The sequence below is a fragment of the Anas platyrhynchos genome, chromosome 5, assembly GCF_047663525.1.
Source record: "Anas platyrhynchos isolate ZD024472 breed Pekin duck chromosome 5, IASCAAS_PekinDuck_T2T, whole genome shotgun sequence".
Lineage (NCBI taxonomy): Eukaryota > Metazoa > Chordata > Aves > Anseriformes > Anatidae > Anas > Anas platyrhynchos.
The window spans coordinates 4042539-4058886 of NC_092591.1; the positions used below are offsets into that span (position 1 = coordinate 4042539).

General features: G+C 45.1%; 1 protein-coding gene across 2 annotated transcripts; it reads left to right on the forward strand.

Annotated features, from left to right (window-relative positions):
• Positions 1–762: 762 nt before the first annotated feature.
• Positions 763–13918, forward strand: CGRRF1 (cell growth regulator with ring finger domain 1). Of its 2 annotated transcripts, none has more exons than XM_027458546.3 (6): positions 763–968; positions 5933–6072; positions 7342–7519; positions 7713–7860; positions 11161–11268; positions 12631–13918. In XM_027458546.3, exons 1-6 carry the CDS (start codon positions 865–867, stop codon positions 12976–12978), a joined length of 1026 nt encoding a protein of 341 aa, XP_027314347.2. In that variant the 5' UTR covers positions 763–864; the 3' UTR covers positions 12979–13918. The 2 variants fall into 2 exon arrangements, with proteins under 2 accessions (XP_027314347.2, XP_027314346.2); XM_027458545.3 differs by having other exon boundaries at positions 773–968; positions 12628–13918.
• Positions 13919–16348: the final 2430 nt, after the last annotated feature.

Genomic DNA, 16348 nt, shown 5'->3' on the forward strand with positions numbered 1-16348 from the left:
CTGAAATAAGGGGGAAAATCCATGTGGAAATGACACAGCCGTGAAAAAAAACGCCCTGGGGTGGGGTTTCCACATTAATAAAGCGCAGAAAATTCAAGCGTGAGGCAGGCGTGAGGCTCAGTGCGGTCTGCTGCTCAGGAAACTTCTTGTTTGTACGAGCTGAGCGTGGTCCTGGACGTGAACCAGGACTCGGAGCTGGCAGACCGCGAGCCCCAGCGCCTCATCTCCCATAACAGGCGTCTGGCAGGGAGCTGGGGGAAATATCTGCTTTTTGTCACCCTGCTGAGACCTTCAGCTGCCATAACGCTGCCTCCTCAGAGCTGCCGCAGCACCAGGAGTTAAAAGGGCCATCCTTTAACCACCTGCAAAGTTATAAGTTATAAGTGAAAGACACCACCTGCGAGTTATATCAATAAACACCAGACCCGTAGGACAAAACTGCACATTTTCAGGCAGAGTTTAGCAAACACCACAGAAGAGGAGAGCCGCCGAGCGGCTGTGGGCACACCCCTTTACATCTTTATTCTCTATTACACGTTTTCACCTCCCTACGCCCTATATCACGCTCTCTAGGCAGCTATTTCCTCACAGGGCACCGCGTAGGGGGCTCACACTCCTTACAGCGTGCCAAGGGCGCTCTGCAGCCCCCAAAAAACCCTCTGAAGAGCCAAAAATCTCCATAGGGCGGGCTACGCAAACTGCGCAGCGCCCCGCAACCCGCGCAGCGCCGCGCAAGCAGCGCACCCTCCCTCAGGCCCCGCCCACGTGAGGGCAAACTGAGGGCAGCGGCGGCGGCTTCGGGCGGCGGCTTCCGCGCATGCGCCGTGCCACAGGGCCGGGCTGCCTGCCCGTGAGGGGGCCCCGATGGCCGCCGTGTTCCTGGTGACGCTGTACGAGTACTCGCCGCTCTTCTACATCGCCGTGGTGTTCGCCTGCTTCCTCGTCACCAGCGGGCTGGTGCTGGGCTGGTGAGCGCGGCGGGGAGGGCTCCGGGTGGTAATGAGGGGCGGGAGGGGGCTCCTCAGCGCCTCAGGCCCAGCCTAGGATGCCCCCGGCCCTGCCTGAGGTGCTGCGGGGGTGGGGCAGGGCCTCGCTGTGGAGAAATTCTGCCTCGTTTTTAACTAAACCTGCTCGATTTTGGCTTAAAGGTATCACCCCGTGTGGTATCATCGCCCCCCCGGACACAGAGTCGCCTTTAGGCCCTGTGAGGTCTCCCCGGAGCCTCCCCTTCTCCAGGCCGAGCACCCCCAGCTCCCTCAGCCTGTCCCCACAGCAGAGGGGCTGCAGCCTCTGAGCATCCTCGGGGCCTCCTCTGGACCCTCTCTGCCAGCCCCGCGTCCTCCTCGTGCCGGGGCTCAGAACTGAACACAGCAGCTCAGGTGGGGCCTCATAAAAGCAGGGCACGGGGGGAGAACACCCTCCCCCCCCCGCAACCCCCCTCCTTAACCCTGCTGGCCACACTGCTTTTGATGCAGCCCAGCATACCATTGGCTTTCTGGGCTGGATGTTTTCCTGCTCAGCTGTAGGAAACCTGCTTTTAGCAGCAGCTTTGGACTCAGTGATCTCCAGGGGTCCCTTCCAACCCCTACAGTTCAGTTTGTGATGAGTTTTTCATCAACCAGCATCCCCGGCTCCTTTTCCTGAGGGCTGCTCTCACTCCATTCCCCGCACAGCCTGTGTTTGTGCTTGGGATTGCCCTGACCCAGGTGCAGGACCTACCCTTAGCCAGGTAATGGGATGGCATGGTGTGGGAGGGGAGTAATGGGAGCTGGTACGTTGTAGGGAATGTGTTCTGGAGGTGTGGGGTGCGTGCATGGGGTCTGGAAGTGGCCAGAGAAGTGGGATTGTGATTAATGCAGGTGGTGAGGAAGGACAGCACTGAGCGTAGTGCTCAAATGCCCATCCTCAACAAACAGGTCCTCAGATGTCCATCCATGGCACTGCTGTGTTTGCTTTCCTGCTAGCTCAGAATTGCCTGGATGTAAACACAGGCACACGCCAAGCAGGGGGCATTGATTAGCGATCAGAATAATTTATGCAGTAATTGGGGAGACGCCACACTTGTGTGGTTTCTGGAGAGAGTAAAATTGAGTTACTGCGCTTCCTATTGGTTTCACATTGATATCCGTGGTGCTGCTGAGCTTCGGTGTTCTCCTCCCTTTGTCTCTCTCCGAATTCCAGGTGCTGTAGCTGTCGCTGTTTGCTCTTTTGGCAGCTTATAAACACTCTGCCTGACTTCCTTTAGAGCAAAGTCTTGACCTTGTTTACACCACTTCGTTAGCTGCCACCTCAGACATGTGCCATCTACTGCTTTTGGTGTGAATGAAATTATGTTTTGATCTTTCAGATAGGCTTTGTGGTGTTTTTGTTCTTGTTTTGCATTGCCTCCCCTAGTGTTGGGCAGGTGGAAGGGAAGGCGAGGCTGGCCATCGTGTTGTCTGTCTGCTGGACTGAGCTCCACCTCGTTATTTACTTGTAGAAATCCTTTTCACAATCCTCTCTGTCCCGCTGCAATCTGACAGGATTATATTGCCATCCACTTCTCTTCATTTTAACCTTTCTCACTTCACCAGTTCTTAAAAATATGATCATTTAAATCATGGTACTAAATCAGGAGTTTATGTAAACATGCCCAAAGTGTGTCCAAACTACCCTGTTAGCTAAGTGCAGCAGCGTGGAGCTTAGCACCAGCTCCGGAGATATTTGCAGCCACCTCTGAATTCTGCTGTACCCCAGCTGTAAGACCAAGAGCTCCCAGCGTGTCGGCTGTGCTGAGACCCCCTCGAACCTCCTAACACATGAAAAAAATGTGATACACATCACATCCTGCTACAAATGCACGTGGTGTCGTGTGAAGACATGATCCTTGCTGCGCTGCTGTAACAACGTCTTGTTTCCCCCATCATTTCCAGCACCAGTCACCAGCCTGTTTTATAAACGTGTACGTGATGGTGGCAGGCAGCCCAAAAACCGCCAACTGCTTAGGAATGCTGGTGCTTTAATTAGCAAAACCAGGCACGGACTCGAGGAGCGTCTGTTTTTATGGCCAGCCCTGGACACCTGGGGCTGTTCTTAGGGAATATGAGTGAGTTACTGAGCAGGATGATGCCCAGCACCTGCTGCCTTGGCTTTTCCTGGCAGGGGCTGCTGGGGTGGCTTCTGTGAACAGAGCCCAGCAGCTGCCCCAAATCTGATCAGAAACAGCCCCAAAAGGGATCCCACGTGGAGCAGGGGCAGGGAGTGACCACAGCTCCCCTGCACCACCCAGGGGAAAGAGGTAAAAGAGGATGGGTGGGGGGAAGGTGATTTTAATTTTAGTTTCTCACGGCTCTAGCTTCTTAGTAAGAGGCAATAAATTACATTAATCCCTACGCTGAGTCTGTTTAGCCTGTGACAATAATTGTTGAACAATCTCCCTGTCTTTACCTCAATCCTTGAGCCCTTTCCATCGTATTTTCTCCCCTTTTCCAAGTCGGACTGCTCTTTGAAGAAATTAACTCGTGACCAAAGCTGGTGGAGCTGTGTGCTTTTTCTACACGAGCCTGGCTCTGAAGAAATTCTTTGTCCCTTCTACCAGCTAACGATCTAGGCTGGTAGAAAGTTAAATGGTAAAATAAGAACTTTATTCATCCTTCATGCACTGAGTACTGCCTGAAAATGTACAGAAGCACTGTACCTTATTGTTGAGCAGAAAGGGCTTTTTGCCTTCAGCTGCTGCTCAAACCGCCCTGGAGGCTTTTTTTTTTCTGTGGCTGCTTTTCATGGCGATTATCCTGTCGCTTTCGACCAGCGAGGAAAGTTTCCAAAGAGCGGGGTTTGTACTTCAGAATGGGCCAGATGGTACAAAACAGGAGGCATCTTTATGTGTGGCTGGAGAGATTAGCTCCATTGAGCCTTAGACACTGAGCAAGCCCAGCAGCTGCTGCACCTGGTTTCTTTCTGGGTAAGATGTTAGACCGGAAGATGTTAAACTTCATTATGGCCCCAGCAAAGTCAGCCTGGCAGTTTAATTGCATCAGGTGAGAGATTTGCCCCTCCACGTGCACAAACTGAGCACCCTGTGAGAGACCATCACAGGCAGGAACGTGTTGCCAGCAGTCTAGCAAGCCAAAGGAATTTCTCAAAGATGCCACAATGAGAGCAGACTCTTTTCTATCACCTTTCTTCTTCCCTTTTGGTGTATCTGTGGCACTCAGGCAAGACGTCAAATGATGAAGGGCAAATATTTGTCAGGCTGCCAGGAACAGGTTGGTGCTGTTGGGGATGGCTTTGAGATGTTTTTTTTGTTTCCTCAACTTGAGTGTCACCTTTGACTGATGTTTTGCTGTTAGCCTTACACAGGGCACCCTCCAATGTGAATTACGAGGCAATTTTACTGACATTTAGCTCTGAAAAAGCTCAGCTTTCCCTCTCGTTTTGACACCCAGGAGTCCAAAACGATTTTAAAGCCAGGCGAAAAGTAGCAGTAAAAGCCAAAAAATCATCTGTTTGGCTCAGAGCTGTATCACATGTGAAATTACCAATTTTCAAACAGATTTTACACTGGGGCAGGTAGTGCCCTTCTCAGCTGGGGTTGCTGATATGAGATCCATCTTATTGAACAGCTGCTGGTTCAGTCTGCGAAATGGGAATGGTTGGTGCAGGGCACAACCAGCACGCTGCTGGCTGCACAAACCAAAATTCAGAGCTATTAAATTGGCCACTGCTCGAACAGCGCCAGTGATGGCAGCAGCAGCACAAATGCATGAAGTACAGCCTGAGCTAATTAATAACTGTTTGCTAAAATGCATTAACAAAGGGCCCCCACAGCTTCTCCCTGCTGCCTTGCTAATGAGACAGGGCCAGAGGGATGCGGTTACAAAAACCTCTCCATTCTGTGATTGCGTGTCTGCAGCCTTCTGATTGTGTATCTGGGCCAGTTTCTCTAATTATCCTTTGGTTACCGAGCGTTATTGCTGTCACCTTAAAATTGAATTATTTTTAGCCAAGTGAGAAGTATTCTGCAGAGCTCATTTTGTAGATCCTGATCTTCTGCAGCAGCTCCCTTAAAAGCCCTGGGCGGTATGAAAACCTTGATTCTTTTTTTTAATTGCTGTCAGAAATCATCCTGAATCAGAGAACAGCTTGGGTTGGAAGGGGCCTTAAAGATCATCAGAAGTATTCCCTCTTGGCTTCTTTGATTTTCATTTGATCCATAGAATGTTTAAGTAAATGAAGCAAAGCTTTAGAAGTTATCCTTTCAGAGGCAAACCACCCTTTGGACGTTTCTAGCATGTTAGTTTCACCTTCAAAGGGGTCTTAAATTGCAGCTTTGATTCAGAGTCTGGACTATTTTGTGTCTGGTTACTGGCTCAAAGCAGAGGCTGGGAGACCCCAGGTTTGATATCAGCATCTTGATTATAATCAAGGATAATGTGGAAAATTGGGATCTTAATTTTCCTTCAAAGCATCTCACTGGCTGTAGTTACAGCTGGGTGTACCTTGAGGTTGAATGATTTACTCTGAGGTCTTCCTACCGAGCACCCAGCCCGTGAAGTCTGTTCCATCTCTGTCAGCAGTGACTTCTGTCCCAGGAGTGGCTGTGGAGATGTCAGCTGGGAGAAAACTTCGGTCAACCGTGTACCACTAGAGGGCATCGACCATCCTCACTGATTTCACACACTGCAAATGGTGCAGGAGTGAAGGATGTTGTTTGTATCCCACCACTGGAGAATATACCCTATCTAAAAATGTATTTATTGTTTTTTAGCACTGAGAAGACTCCTACCTTCTGCCACAAAAAGCTGGAGCTGCATTGGCAGGCTGGATTATGCATGCATCCTAACAGACATTCCTCAAAGCTAGGTCCATTTGTTGCACTGCTTGATTCAGACATGCCAAAATTAATGCATAACCTGCTGCTTCTGGTTTTTGTTTTTTTTTTCATTCTTAGGTTTGGTTTGGGCGTTCCTGTTATTCTGAGGAACTCGGAAGAAACAGAATCCAGCACAAGAGTACTGAAAAAGCGGATGAGACAAGTGAAGAATCCTTTTGGGTTAGCAATCTCACATCCCGACACAGCTTCAGTAACAAGTCAGTAGGTTTCTGATATGCTTAATTTTCATTAGTTTGTGTTCCTAAATGTAGTACTATCCATGTTTCTTGCTCTCATCCTTTTCCTTTACCAGTAGATCTGTAGAAACATGCTTCCTCCCATCATTTCTATAGGAAAAAATCAATTTTTAGCATTTCATGTGTGCTATTTTTAAAGAGAAATATTTGGATATTTAGCACAGTTTAATTCTTATTAATGAAGCGCTTCCTGCTATGACAGATTTTAAGTAATAAAAACATTTGCAGCTTGCCAGCTGCTGTGAGCAATTTTTGGTAAACTTTAGAGAATTGTAGAATTCTACAGAATTAATTATAGAATTTATCTCATTCCATCAAAAATTAAACTTCAGATCTCCAGTGATGTTTGGAAGTGCACAACTTGAAAATATCTAAACACACACACCTGTGCTTCAGTGGAATATCTTTGTGTATCAGAGTCAAGTGGTCCCTAACATCCTTGAAATCACCCATGCATGAAGCAAAATTCGTGCACTTCTAACTTGTTGGGAGCAGTAAGTTGGGCTGGGCATTTTCCACTAACACAGATGTGAAGCCTTCCTGTGAATGAGAAAGGGACTGCAGCAGTTAATGAACATTCTTCATCTAACTCATCCCCCCAAACTAAAAACAAAAAAGAAGAAAAAGGAAGAAAAGAAAATAAAAGGAAAAATCCTCAACTTAATCTTCAAGTAACGTGGATTTTTCAGGCTGTTTGAGCACTTGAATTTGGTGGAACTTCCCAAGAGTTGTGCAGGAAGCATTTAGAAGTTGGTGAGCTGGATAGTTGGTTTTTAGAAAAGAAGTGCAGCACACAGATCCTCTTTTTTCATCCTTCTGCTTGATCAATAGGGCCTTATTCTTTGTGACCGCAGCAGGTGTTGTAGGCCAGTGATCCAAATAATGCCATTGTCTAAAGAGGGAGTGGACTTTGGGCTAGAGGTTATGCTCTTGGGCCTGCCAGTTTGCATGTAAAATGTTACCAGAAGTTAAAATTTACTCTTCATGCAATGCACGTGCTGCTTTTGTTAGCTTAATCAACCATTATATCTCCTCACGACCATTTCATCATCATCGTTGGCTTCCATGAGCACCAAACCTAGCCAAAGGTTTTAAAGAATAGGTTAAAATCTCGGACACTAAAGTTATTTCATGCCTGTTGCCTTTTAAGAACCTACCTTAGTACTTCCAGAGTTCCTGAACAAAGGTGAGCTAATGGAATTAATGAAATCCTTATTTTCTTTCTAAAAGAGGGTGTAACACTGACACCTGACTGTCTGGAAGACTGTGTTCTTACCTGCTACTGGGGCTGCAATGTTCAAAAACTCCACGAAGCGTTGCAAAAACACGTCTACTGCTTCAGAATAAATACTCCTCAGGCGTTAGAGGATGCTCTATACAACGAATACCTCTATCGACAACAGTACTTGTATCCTTTTTTAAAGTTGTTTTGACAAAATATGCTGATTTACTGGCGCAGGGAGAGTTGAGTTTTGTGAACATTAGGCAGTTCTTGGCACGGTGTATTTGTGAACAAATACTATGAAAAATATTCTTTATGCAGACGTCACATTTATCTACACTTGCTCTGACGCTGATTGTTTTCCTTGACCCAAATAAAGCATCAAGAAAAATGAGAAGGAAGAAAAATATTGTCAGTTACCAGAAGATGCCCAAGTTGTCGATTTTGGCCCGGTGCCTCGAGCTCGCTACCCATTGATTGCACTGTTGACGTTAGCTGATGAAGAAGACAGGGAAATATATGATATTGTAAGTAATTTAGGAATACATTGTAGGGTCGCTGTATTTAAGCACTGAATGGTTCAGGAGACAAATCTAGGCTTGAATAAAACAGTTTGTTTTCCCTCTCCCCTTGAATTTGGTCCCTAATTTGGTCACTGACTCCAGGGGAGCGAGGATAATTGTTGTATAAAAATGTATGTGTGCCATTCAAAAGCCGCTTGTGGTTTTCACACAGCTCTAAGCTCTGTCTGCTAAAGGTCTCCTCTGCGGAGAGCCCTGTGGCCAGAGGAACTAGGGTTGGGGGAGGTTACTAAGATACTGATCTGATTTTTCTGATTACACAGACCTGTGGTGGAGCTCTTGTGCTGATAACAGCCTTTCAGGTTGCTGTTGGCAAAGTAGATTTTTTTTTTAATGTCTGACACAGATATTTGAGCTAATTGTTGACTGGAATGCCAAGAACGTGGATGTTACCTTTCTGCATCAGGCCTGCGTAATGCAGTACGTTAAGTCTCTCAGTAGCTTCCCCAGGTGGTTTGCAGCAAGGGATGAAGGTCCTGCACTAAACTGACTTGAGAGATTCAGCTCCTCCTAATAGAGTTAAAACAACTTCAGCCTTGTCACATCTTTTCTAAACTCCTAACTCATACTTAAATTTTCTTTTTGTAACAATTTAGAACAATCTTTTATCCCCCATCTTTTTCTTTCATTTGGTTGGTAATTTGATAGCTGTAATTGCTTGAGCAATAATACCAATAAACTCAGAAGTGAATTGCCTAAACCTGCAGAATCCTTTTCCCTGCATTCACTTGGAAATTATTTGAGATCCTACAAATACTGAAGAAAACTTGTATGTTCCCTTTCCAAGTGATGCCTGTGCCTGGCTTCTTGTCACCTGACAACTGGACTGCTCTCCTCCTTCTGTCCCCCTTAAAGAGACTTGTTTCTCCCAGCTATTTCCCAGATTGGTACGTGCATGTATGGTTAGAGCTCAGCTCAGCTTAGTATTTGAATGTGTTTGACGTTAGCATGGAAGTGAATTGGCAATGCTACTCTTTTGTGCTCATTAATGTAGAAGAAAGGGATAGAAATGAAATGAGGGGAGGTATTTTTAACCTGGTGTTGGAGAAGAGGATCACAACTGGAAATTGTTAATGTGGCCAAAGGAGTAAATCCACCTGAACGTGCATGACAAATGTCAAATTTGCATCTGATGCTGAAACAAACTTGTATAAGTGTACTGTGGAGAGGGATTTTTGCTGTTGTGTTAAGTATGATAATAGCACATAGGATATGATTTCTCATACAGATGCATCAGGCTCCATTCTCCATCTTGTCTCTTCTTATTTATTTTTTTTCTCTCACTACTGACAGTGATCTAGAACCTCATTTCTCATTTCTGACTGGTCTAACTTTCATCCTGAATGTGTTTGTGGCCAGATCATACCCATGTGGTTTTGTGCTGGAATTTTCCTCTGGTTCCAGACAATTAGCACAACAATAGAAAAGAGTTACAGAAATGATTTGAAAAACAGCAGGGCTAAAGTGGAAGACTTAAGATCTTGGGCTGCGTGTATAAAACAGATTGAAAAGTAACTTGGTTATGACATACAACTATTTACAGAGAAAATGTTTGGTGCTCAAAGGAAAGGGAAGCTAGAATCAAACTCTTTACTTTGAGGGTGGCAGAGCACTGGGACAGGTTGCCCAGAGAGGTTGTGGAGTCTCCTCTGGGGATATTCAAAACCCACCTGGATGCCATCCTGCACAACGTGCTGTAGGTGGTCCTGCTGGGCATTTGGGTTGGACCAGATGATCTTCAGAGGTCCCTACAAACCTCATTCTGTGATTCTGTGAACCAGCACTGGATTTGTGCTAGGTTGTAGTGTCGCAGTATTTATTTCTGTGCTGCGGGATGGGCTAACGGAGGAGACAACAGGTGGAAGATTGAGGCACTTGCATTGTGAACTAGTTCTAATCACTGTTCAGAAAGTTGCCTGGGTGTCTGAGCAAACAGCGAATTGAAGACATGCATCATCCTTGAAAAAGCACTTCTGGTGAGATGACATAATACAAATGCACCAAGAGCAGTTAGCTTTTAAAATCTTATTATCAAAACACAAAATCCATCATTTGAATGGAGAATTGATGGCTTTCAGGTTCCGAAGCTAAGCTAGTACTAAGCTGTATGAATTTTTTTGAGGCATTGTGATTTAGGAGGAAAAAAAAACACGTATGCAAGAAGGACAGGAAACTCAGTATAAATGCATAGGTATGTATAGATTTAAACTCTGTGTGTAATTAACCATGTAGTAGCTTTTGAAGTGTGTCTGATTTGCATTTATTTATTTAAACAAAGCAGAGCTCTCTGCTATAATTTCATTTCTCTTTTGACAGTTTCTGAGAACTGCAGTAATACTGAATCTCACTTATTTTTTCTTCAACTTCTTAGAGGCTATTACATAATTTGAGCAGGGCAAGGGGTATTAGACACAGCATGCAAGCTTATATTGCTTTTGTTTTCAGCAAAGTGACTCTAAAGGCAGCCCACGGGGTCCTTTTGTAATCCTTGTCAGTGAAATTTGTCCTGTGCCTACTCAGTTTACAAGCCAATCAGTGATGCTTCTCAATGCTTCTCAGAGTCTTAAAAACTATGGTCTGTGTGTTTGTGAGGGAAGTGACAGAAGGCAGAGAAAGCCATTTATGTGCTGCCCCATGAGTCTGCGCTCTGCCTTCAGCTGATAGTGTTGTGTCTTGTGCTGAAGACAGCCTGGGATGCAGCAGGGTGTGTTGTACGGGACCGAAGTGCATGCATTTATAACATCATCAAGGTAAAGACCTCTAGGATCATCTGGTCCAAAGCATTTGCCTGCAGCTTGGTTGCTGTAGGAAATTCCCTGCAGTTCATCAGCTTCTCTCCCACCTTGGAGATGCTCATCACAAATTGGTCTGTGCTCAGAGGGGTGTAGGAGCTGCTGCTTCTGCTTGAAATCATTTATGCAGGTAGCCTCTGAGGCTCATGCATGACTGTAAGCCCTGCCTCAGGCGTAATTCCATCAGGTGAGAGCAGTCAGTGAGTCTCCACTGTAAACTGGCGATGGGAGGGCTCCATGGAGGACCAGGGCAGAAAGCTGAGGCTCCACAAGGTGCTGCCATGTGCCGCTTTCTGTTTTTACCCTGTCCAGCATTTTGTTCTCCTCTGTTTTAAGTCAATGTCAGTGAAGTCCTGGATGTCCAAGCAGGTCAGAAGTTGTAACAAAGCAGGTAATGTTTAAAGGAAAGGTGTTAAACACAGCTTTTTTTCTTTTTTTTTTTTTTTCTTGGTAGATTTCAATGGTGGCTGTAATTCATATTCCTGATGAGAGCTACAGACTTTCCTGCAGAATATTGTATCAGTATCTGCTTCTAGCTCAAGGTCAATACCATGATCTTAAGGTAAGCCGCGTATACCACATCTTGTTTCATTTGGCTGACAGTGTTTAGTTTGGGGGCGGGGGGGGGCTTTCAGGATTCTAAATTATTGTTGGATTTTCATTGTTATTGCAAAGAAATGAGTAATAGTTGAAATTACTTTATCAGTTGAGTAGTTCCAGCCAAAGTTACTGTGTAGAATGCATGAAAATATTCAAGATTTCCTAAAAAAAAAATAACTTGTCTCTAGTCTAGGAGGCCTGGGTCCTGCCTGCTTGTTCAAGCAGTAGTAACAAATTAACTACCTGTTGAATGCTGCTTCTCTACAAAACATTTACTTCCTTGCTAATCTCTCAAAGAGCACTTTCTCCTATTTTGCTCTACAATTGGAAAAGCCTCAGAATAACATCTACTAATTTCTTTTTACCACAATACCTGTACAAAGATAGTACAGACCGCTGTCATATGAACCAATGTTCTCGTTACTCTTTTTCAGTTTATCTGTGCGTGTTGTGGGACCATCTTTGTCCTGTGTCTGTGTCAGGCAGTTGATGATGTGATTCTCTGCCACTTTATTACGATGATAATAAAAATAATGTATAATATTGATTAGCTAGAAATTGTGCCGAGTCAATTCTATCAACTCAGCATTCATTCAGAATGGATTTTTCTCACTAAATGCTTGTCCTGGCCATGTTTTCTTTACCGATGTAGTTGATCTAGGTACACTTCCCTGTTGATCCCCTTTAAGCTTTATTTTCACATTACTGTTGTAAAAAATACTGCTTAAACTGAACAGAAACAACTGTGCAGCAGCACTTTGTAGTACAGTTGTGTAGTGTGCTCCCTGTGGGCATCTTTGTCTGCGTGGTAGTTCGCTGGCTTTATTAACAGATCATGCCCAGAAGAATTTGTGCTTCACATAAAATACGACAGAGAAGAATAGAGAATTTTAACGTGAGGAAGAGCAGAGTAGGTAGAGTGAAGTGGATTTGAAGGCTCGCTGGGATATATGTTTGGTAGGAGTGGGTAGAAGCATCCCTCAAGGCACAAAGAATGATACACCAGAAACAGAAACCTGAGCTGTTGGAAACCTGTGCAGTTCTGTTGAAGTTCCTGCATGCACACCTATTTGATTCAGCTAAGATTTGACATCTTCTCCTTGATATTTTGCCTGTGGTTTACATATTTTTATGCTTCTGAAATACAAATCACCGAAGGCCAGGAAACTGTCTTCACTCACAGAAGGAGTGAGTTTGGTCCTGTTTGACCCAGCGGATCTGAGAATATTTGCTGCAGTGGAACTTGCATGCTGTGTGTGTTCAGGTAGCAGGAGAGAATTTGTTGGATTCTGCTAATTTTTTATGTGTATGTGTATTTTAGCAGCTCTTCATGTCTGCAAATAGTACTGCACCGTCTTCGTGCGATACCTCCCCAGGTGAGAGAAGCATCGACAAAAGCTTGCTGGAAAAGGCTGGACTGGCTGAAGATGAGCCAGAATTGCACGAAGAAAACAGTAAAGACTGTGTTGTGTGCCAGAACGGCCCGGTGAACTGGGTGCTCCTACCCTGCAGACACACGTGCCTGTGCGATGGCTGCATTAGGTATTTTCAGCAGTGCCCGATGTGTAGGCAGTTTGTTCAAGAATCTTTTCCACTGTGCAGTAAAAAGGAGCAAGATGAAGATGAATCAACCCAGATCTTGGAAGATGTTCTTCCTGGGAGAGTCTTTTAACGGGGACAAAAATAGAGGAACTGGGTTGTGTGCACCAAGGTTAAATGCAGAGAACAGACTGTTTATGGGAGGATGTGTAGCATTAACTTGGAGGGTTTGGCTTTGCATTGCTAGGTAATTTTCAACTTCCTTACATGTTTTCGCTCCATATGCTCACAGGAACGCTACATTTATCCGTGCAATGTGGACAGAAGAAGTGCGTAGGAGATCTTTGAAGGATGTGATTATTTTTGTAACTTCTTACTAGTTTTTCATGGAGTACTATTGCAGGCTATTTTGATTACTAAATTTAGTTTATCTACTGAAAAAAGAATAAAACTTGCAAGTGAAGTTGAAGTGCACGCAGCTCAGCTATATTTATTGTATTTAAAATATTAGAGCAACGTTTTAATTCACTATAATTTAGCAACCTAGCACTTTACAGATTGTAACTAATGAAGGAAAGGATATATTCTTCATTGTTAAACCCGTGTATATTTATTTTGTAGACGAAGGAGCTGGAAGCTGAAGTTGTTCAGGACACTGTTTATGTCAGTTTTGAAAGTGTGTGTGTGTGTGTGCATGCGTGAGGGACCTGAGCCAAAGCCTGTCTGAATGAGTGGAAAGGTTTTTGTTGATAATTGTTGGCTTGAACTGAACCTTGCTGACACTTCCAAGCCTGAGCCACTGCTGTGTCCTCTTGAGACAGACTGTCAGTCTTGCTGGCAGTGGCTGCAAGAACTTTTTTTCTCCGTGCAAATGTTAATTAATCTGTGGCGTTGTTACTTGGGCAGTTCTGCTGTGCTGTTCTTACCTGAGTAGCCTGCTTTGGGGAATTTCCAACTCTTTTTCACTTGCACTGTCAGATGGGATGACAAGTTGAACATTTATGTTTCCTTTTATCAGTAGTCCCAGGAAATGTGTGTACTCTAATAAAGAAAGAAACTGAAGAATTGCAGAATGGTATTTCTTTTTTTTTCTCCCAGCGACATATTGTCAGAAGCAATAAAAATGGCTGTGAAGACCTCTAGAAAATGGGGAGTAGCAGCTCTCTTTCTTCCCTCTTGTTCCCTTGTGGTTTTGCCCCACGCCCAGCTTCAGGACCGCTACTCAGGGGGAAAAAGCCATGCTCCAAGCTCTTCAGCTGCTCTTTCCTGCAGCTCCTTTATCAGTGCTGTGCTGGAGCTGGTTTCTGTGTGCCACACACAAGGTGCTGCACTTCTCCAGGACAGGGAAGGAAGCTTCCCCTGCTCAAGGTATTCCGTTTCATCTGATATTCTGTTTTCTCTTTGTTTTGCCATCGTCCTGCTTCCAAGTTCCTGGCAGTCACCTCTGAGAAAAAGATGTAGGTGATAATGAGAAGAGCAATGCTTAGTTGTAAAGATAGGGGCTGGGAATTGATGCATGTGGCCGCAGATTTCCAGCCGGTGATCCGTGAGCTGTTTGCCGAGCTGTTTATCTGCTCTACCTAGAGTGACCTTCTCTGCCATAGACAACTCCGGAATAAACGGCTGGCCGAATCAGCCTGCAGTTTGCACTGTGAATCAAAAAGGAATCAAAAAGGAAGCTGGTGTCTTCACTGCTCAGTGTGAGCCACAAAGGCATGAGAAGGATGTGACAGACAACGTTCCTCGCCTTCTGTTTCCCTGTAGGCAATCTTGACCGGACCATTTGGACACACGTCTTGGTGCTAGTGAGTATGTGAATGTGCAAGAACGAGTGGGTGAGGTAAGTCTTGAAAATAAAAATCACCTTCCCTGGCTGTGTGGTCCTGCATCGAGTCTTGCTAGCTACAAACCTGATGGAGGCAGTTGCTGAGTTCAGCCTCCCCGGCTGTGTTGCTAACTGTTCTGCCACGAAATCAGGGCGGCCAAGGTGGTGATGGTGGAAATAATTGCTCTTCAGCCTTCTCTTTGTGTGCGTGTGTCACCTGTGGAAGGGAGAGCTGGTACAAGTCGTGCTGTGATTCTGTGGGCTCTCAGAAAAATTAATAAAGACCTCTCTGCAGCTGCACCGAAGAGCCGGAGCAATGACAATAGCTGTTCCGTACGGACAGTTTACCTGTATTTGGGATGGAAAACACACAGGTTATTATTCAGAGGAGCAGTTTAGTGCTGCAGTAGCTCCAATCTGGAGTTGGGCACTTTCATTGTTAGCAGGGACTTGGTTTTTGTCCATGTAGATGATCAAATAAATGCTTTTTTTTTTCTTTTTTACTGATTGAGCGCAGTAGTCAGCAGCACCACTACATTAACGTTTCCCAACAAGACAGTGTGATCTGGGCTTTTTTTAATCTCAGAGTGAAATGGTATTCAAGTCAACTCCACGGAGAATTGCCTGCTCTGTCTTATCTGTCAACCAATCGATGCCAGTATTAAATAATAATGGCAAACAGGATGTAGCTGTGCTGAACTTCCAGGCCGTGTATTTACCATTAACTCTCCCAGCTTTTCATTTGTTTCATGTTCTATTTTTAATAGCATTTTCCAGAGATGCTTAGTTGCTTTATCAGATCTAACAAGCTTCCTTGCTGGCCCAAATCAAAGACCTGACTGAGAGTTATAAAAAGGACAGAAGCTGCCTTGCTATGTTTGCCCTTCTTCTAAGAAGCCATTTCAAAAAAAAAATGGATCAGGTGAGAAGTAAAAGGAGCAGCCCTAAAGCTGCCTGGTGTGTCCCTGGGTTGCCTTAAACAGGGACTCAAGACTGTAACAGCAAAATAAAACCTTCCTGTGAGCCACAAAAATGGGGAATACTGACAGAGGCTGTTCTCCTCTGCCATCCTGCTGTAATAAATGTACCAAAAAATCATTTCCCACTCGTCATAGATTACATTTATGGATTTGGCGACATCAAGGAACGCACGCAGACTTCAGGCAACAAGACCTGCTTCTTTCAGCACTGCTGGGTTGCTACAAATTCGTGATGATTTCTGCTGCAGGGCGTAGGTGGGAGTTAATCCTCACCGCTTGGTTTGGGTCATGGGCTGTAATCAGAGCTGAGGCTTTGAAAGGAGTTACCCAAGCTAAGGGATGGTACCTGGGGCTGTCCCGAGGTGCCAGCGGGCTGTGAGGCTGATATCTTCCTTCTACAAAGGAAGGCGCTCGGCTAGGATCCTCCTTCCTTCCCCCCTGCTTCCTTCAAGCAGGGGACTAATGGTAGGAGGGAGACAATTCGGGTCAATTCATCCTAAAATGATGAATTACAGCAAGGCGTTTTGAAAAGTGGTGAATTTTTTGGGAGTCCAACTCTGTTTTGGTGGGTCTGAGCAGATCACAACCCACATACATGGTTTTGTCCAGCTTTAATAAGAGCTGCTGAGTGTGTCCCTTATTGCTGACACCAAACTGAAAACCTTGGGTATGGTAAAAGGAGGCAGGAATGAGCTAAG

Excerpts from the sequence above, each read along its gene's own strand:
- CGRRF1 (XM_027458545.3), top strand. The coding sequence starts at position 865 with ATGGCCGCCGTGTTCCTGGTGACGCTGTACGAGTACTCGCCGCTCTTC. Across the intron at positions 969-5,932 it reads AGCGGGCTGGTGCTGGGCTG|GTTTGGTTTGGGCGTTCCTG; the intron begins GTGAGCGCGGCG and ends TTTCATTCTTAG. Across the intron at positions 7,520-7,712 it reads CTCTATCGACAACAGTACTT|CATCAAGAAAAATGAGAAGG; the intron begins GTATCCTTTTTT and ends ACCCAAATAAAG.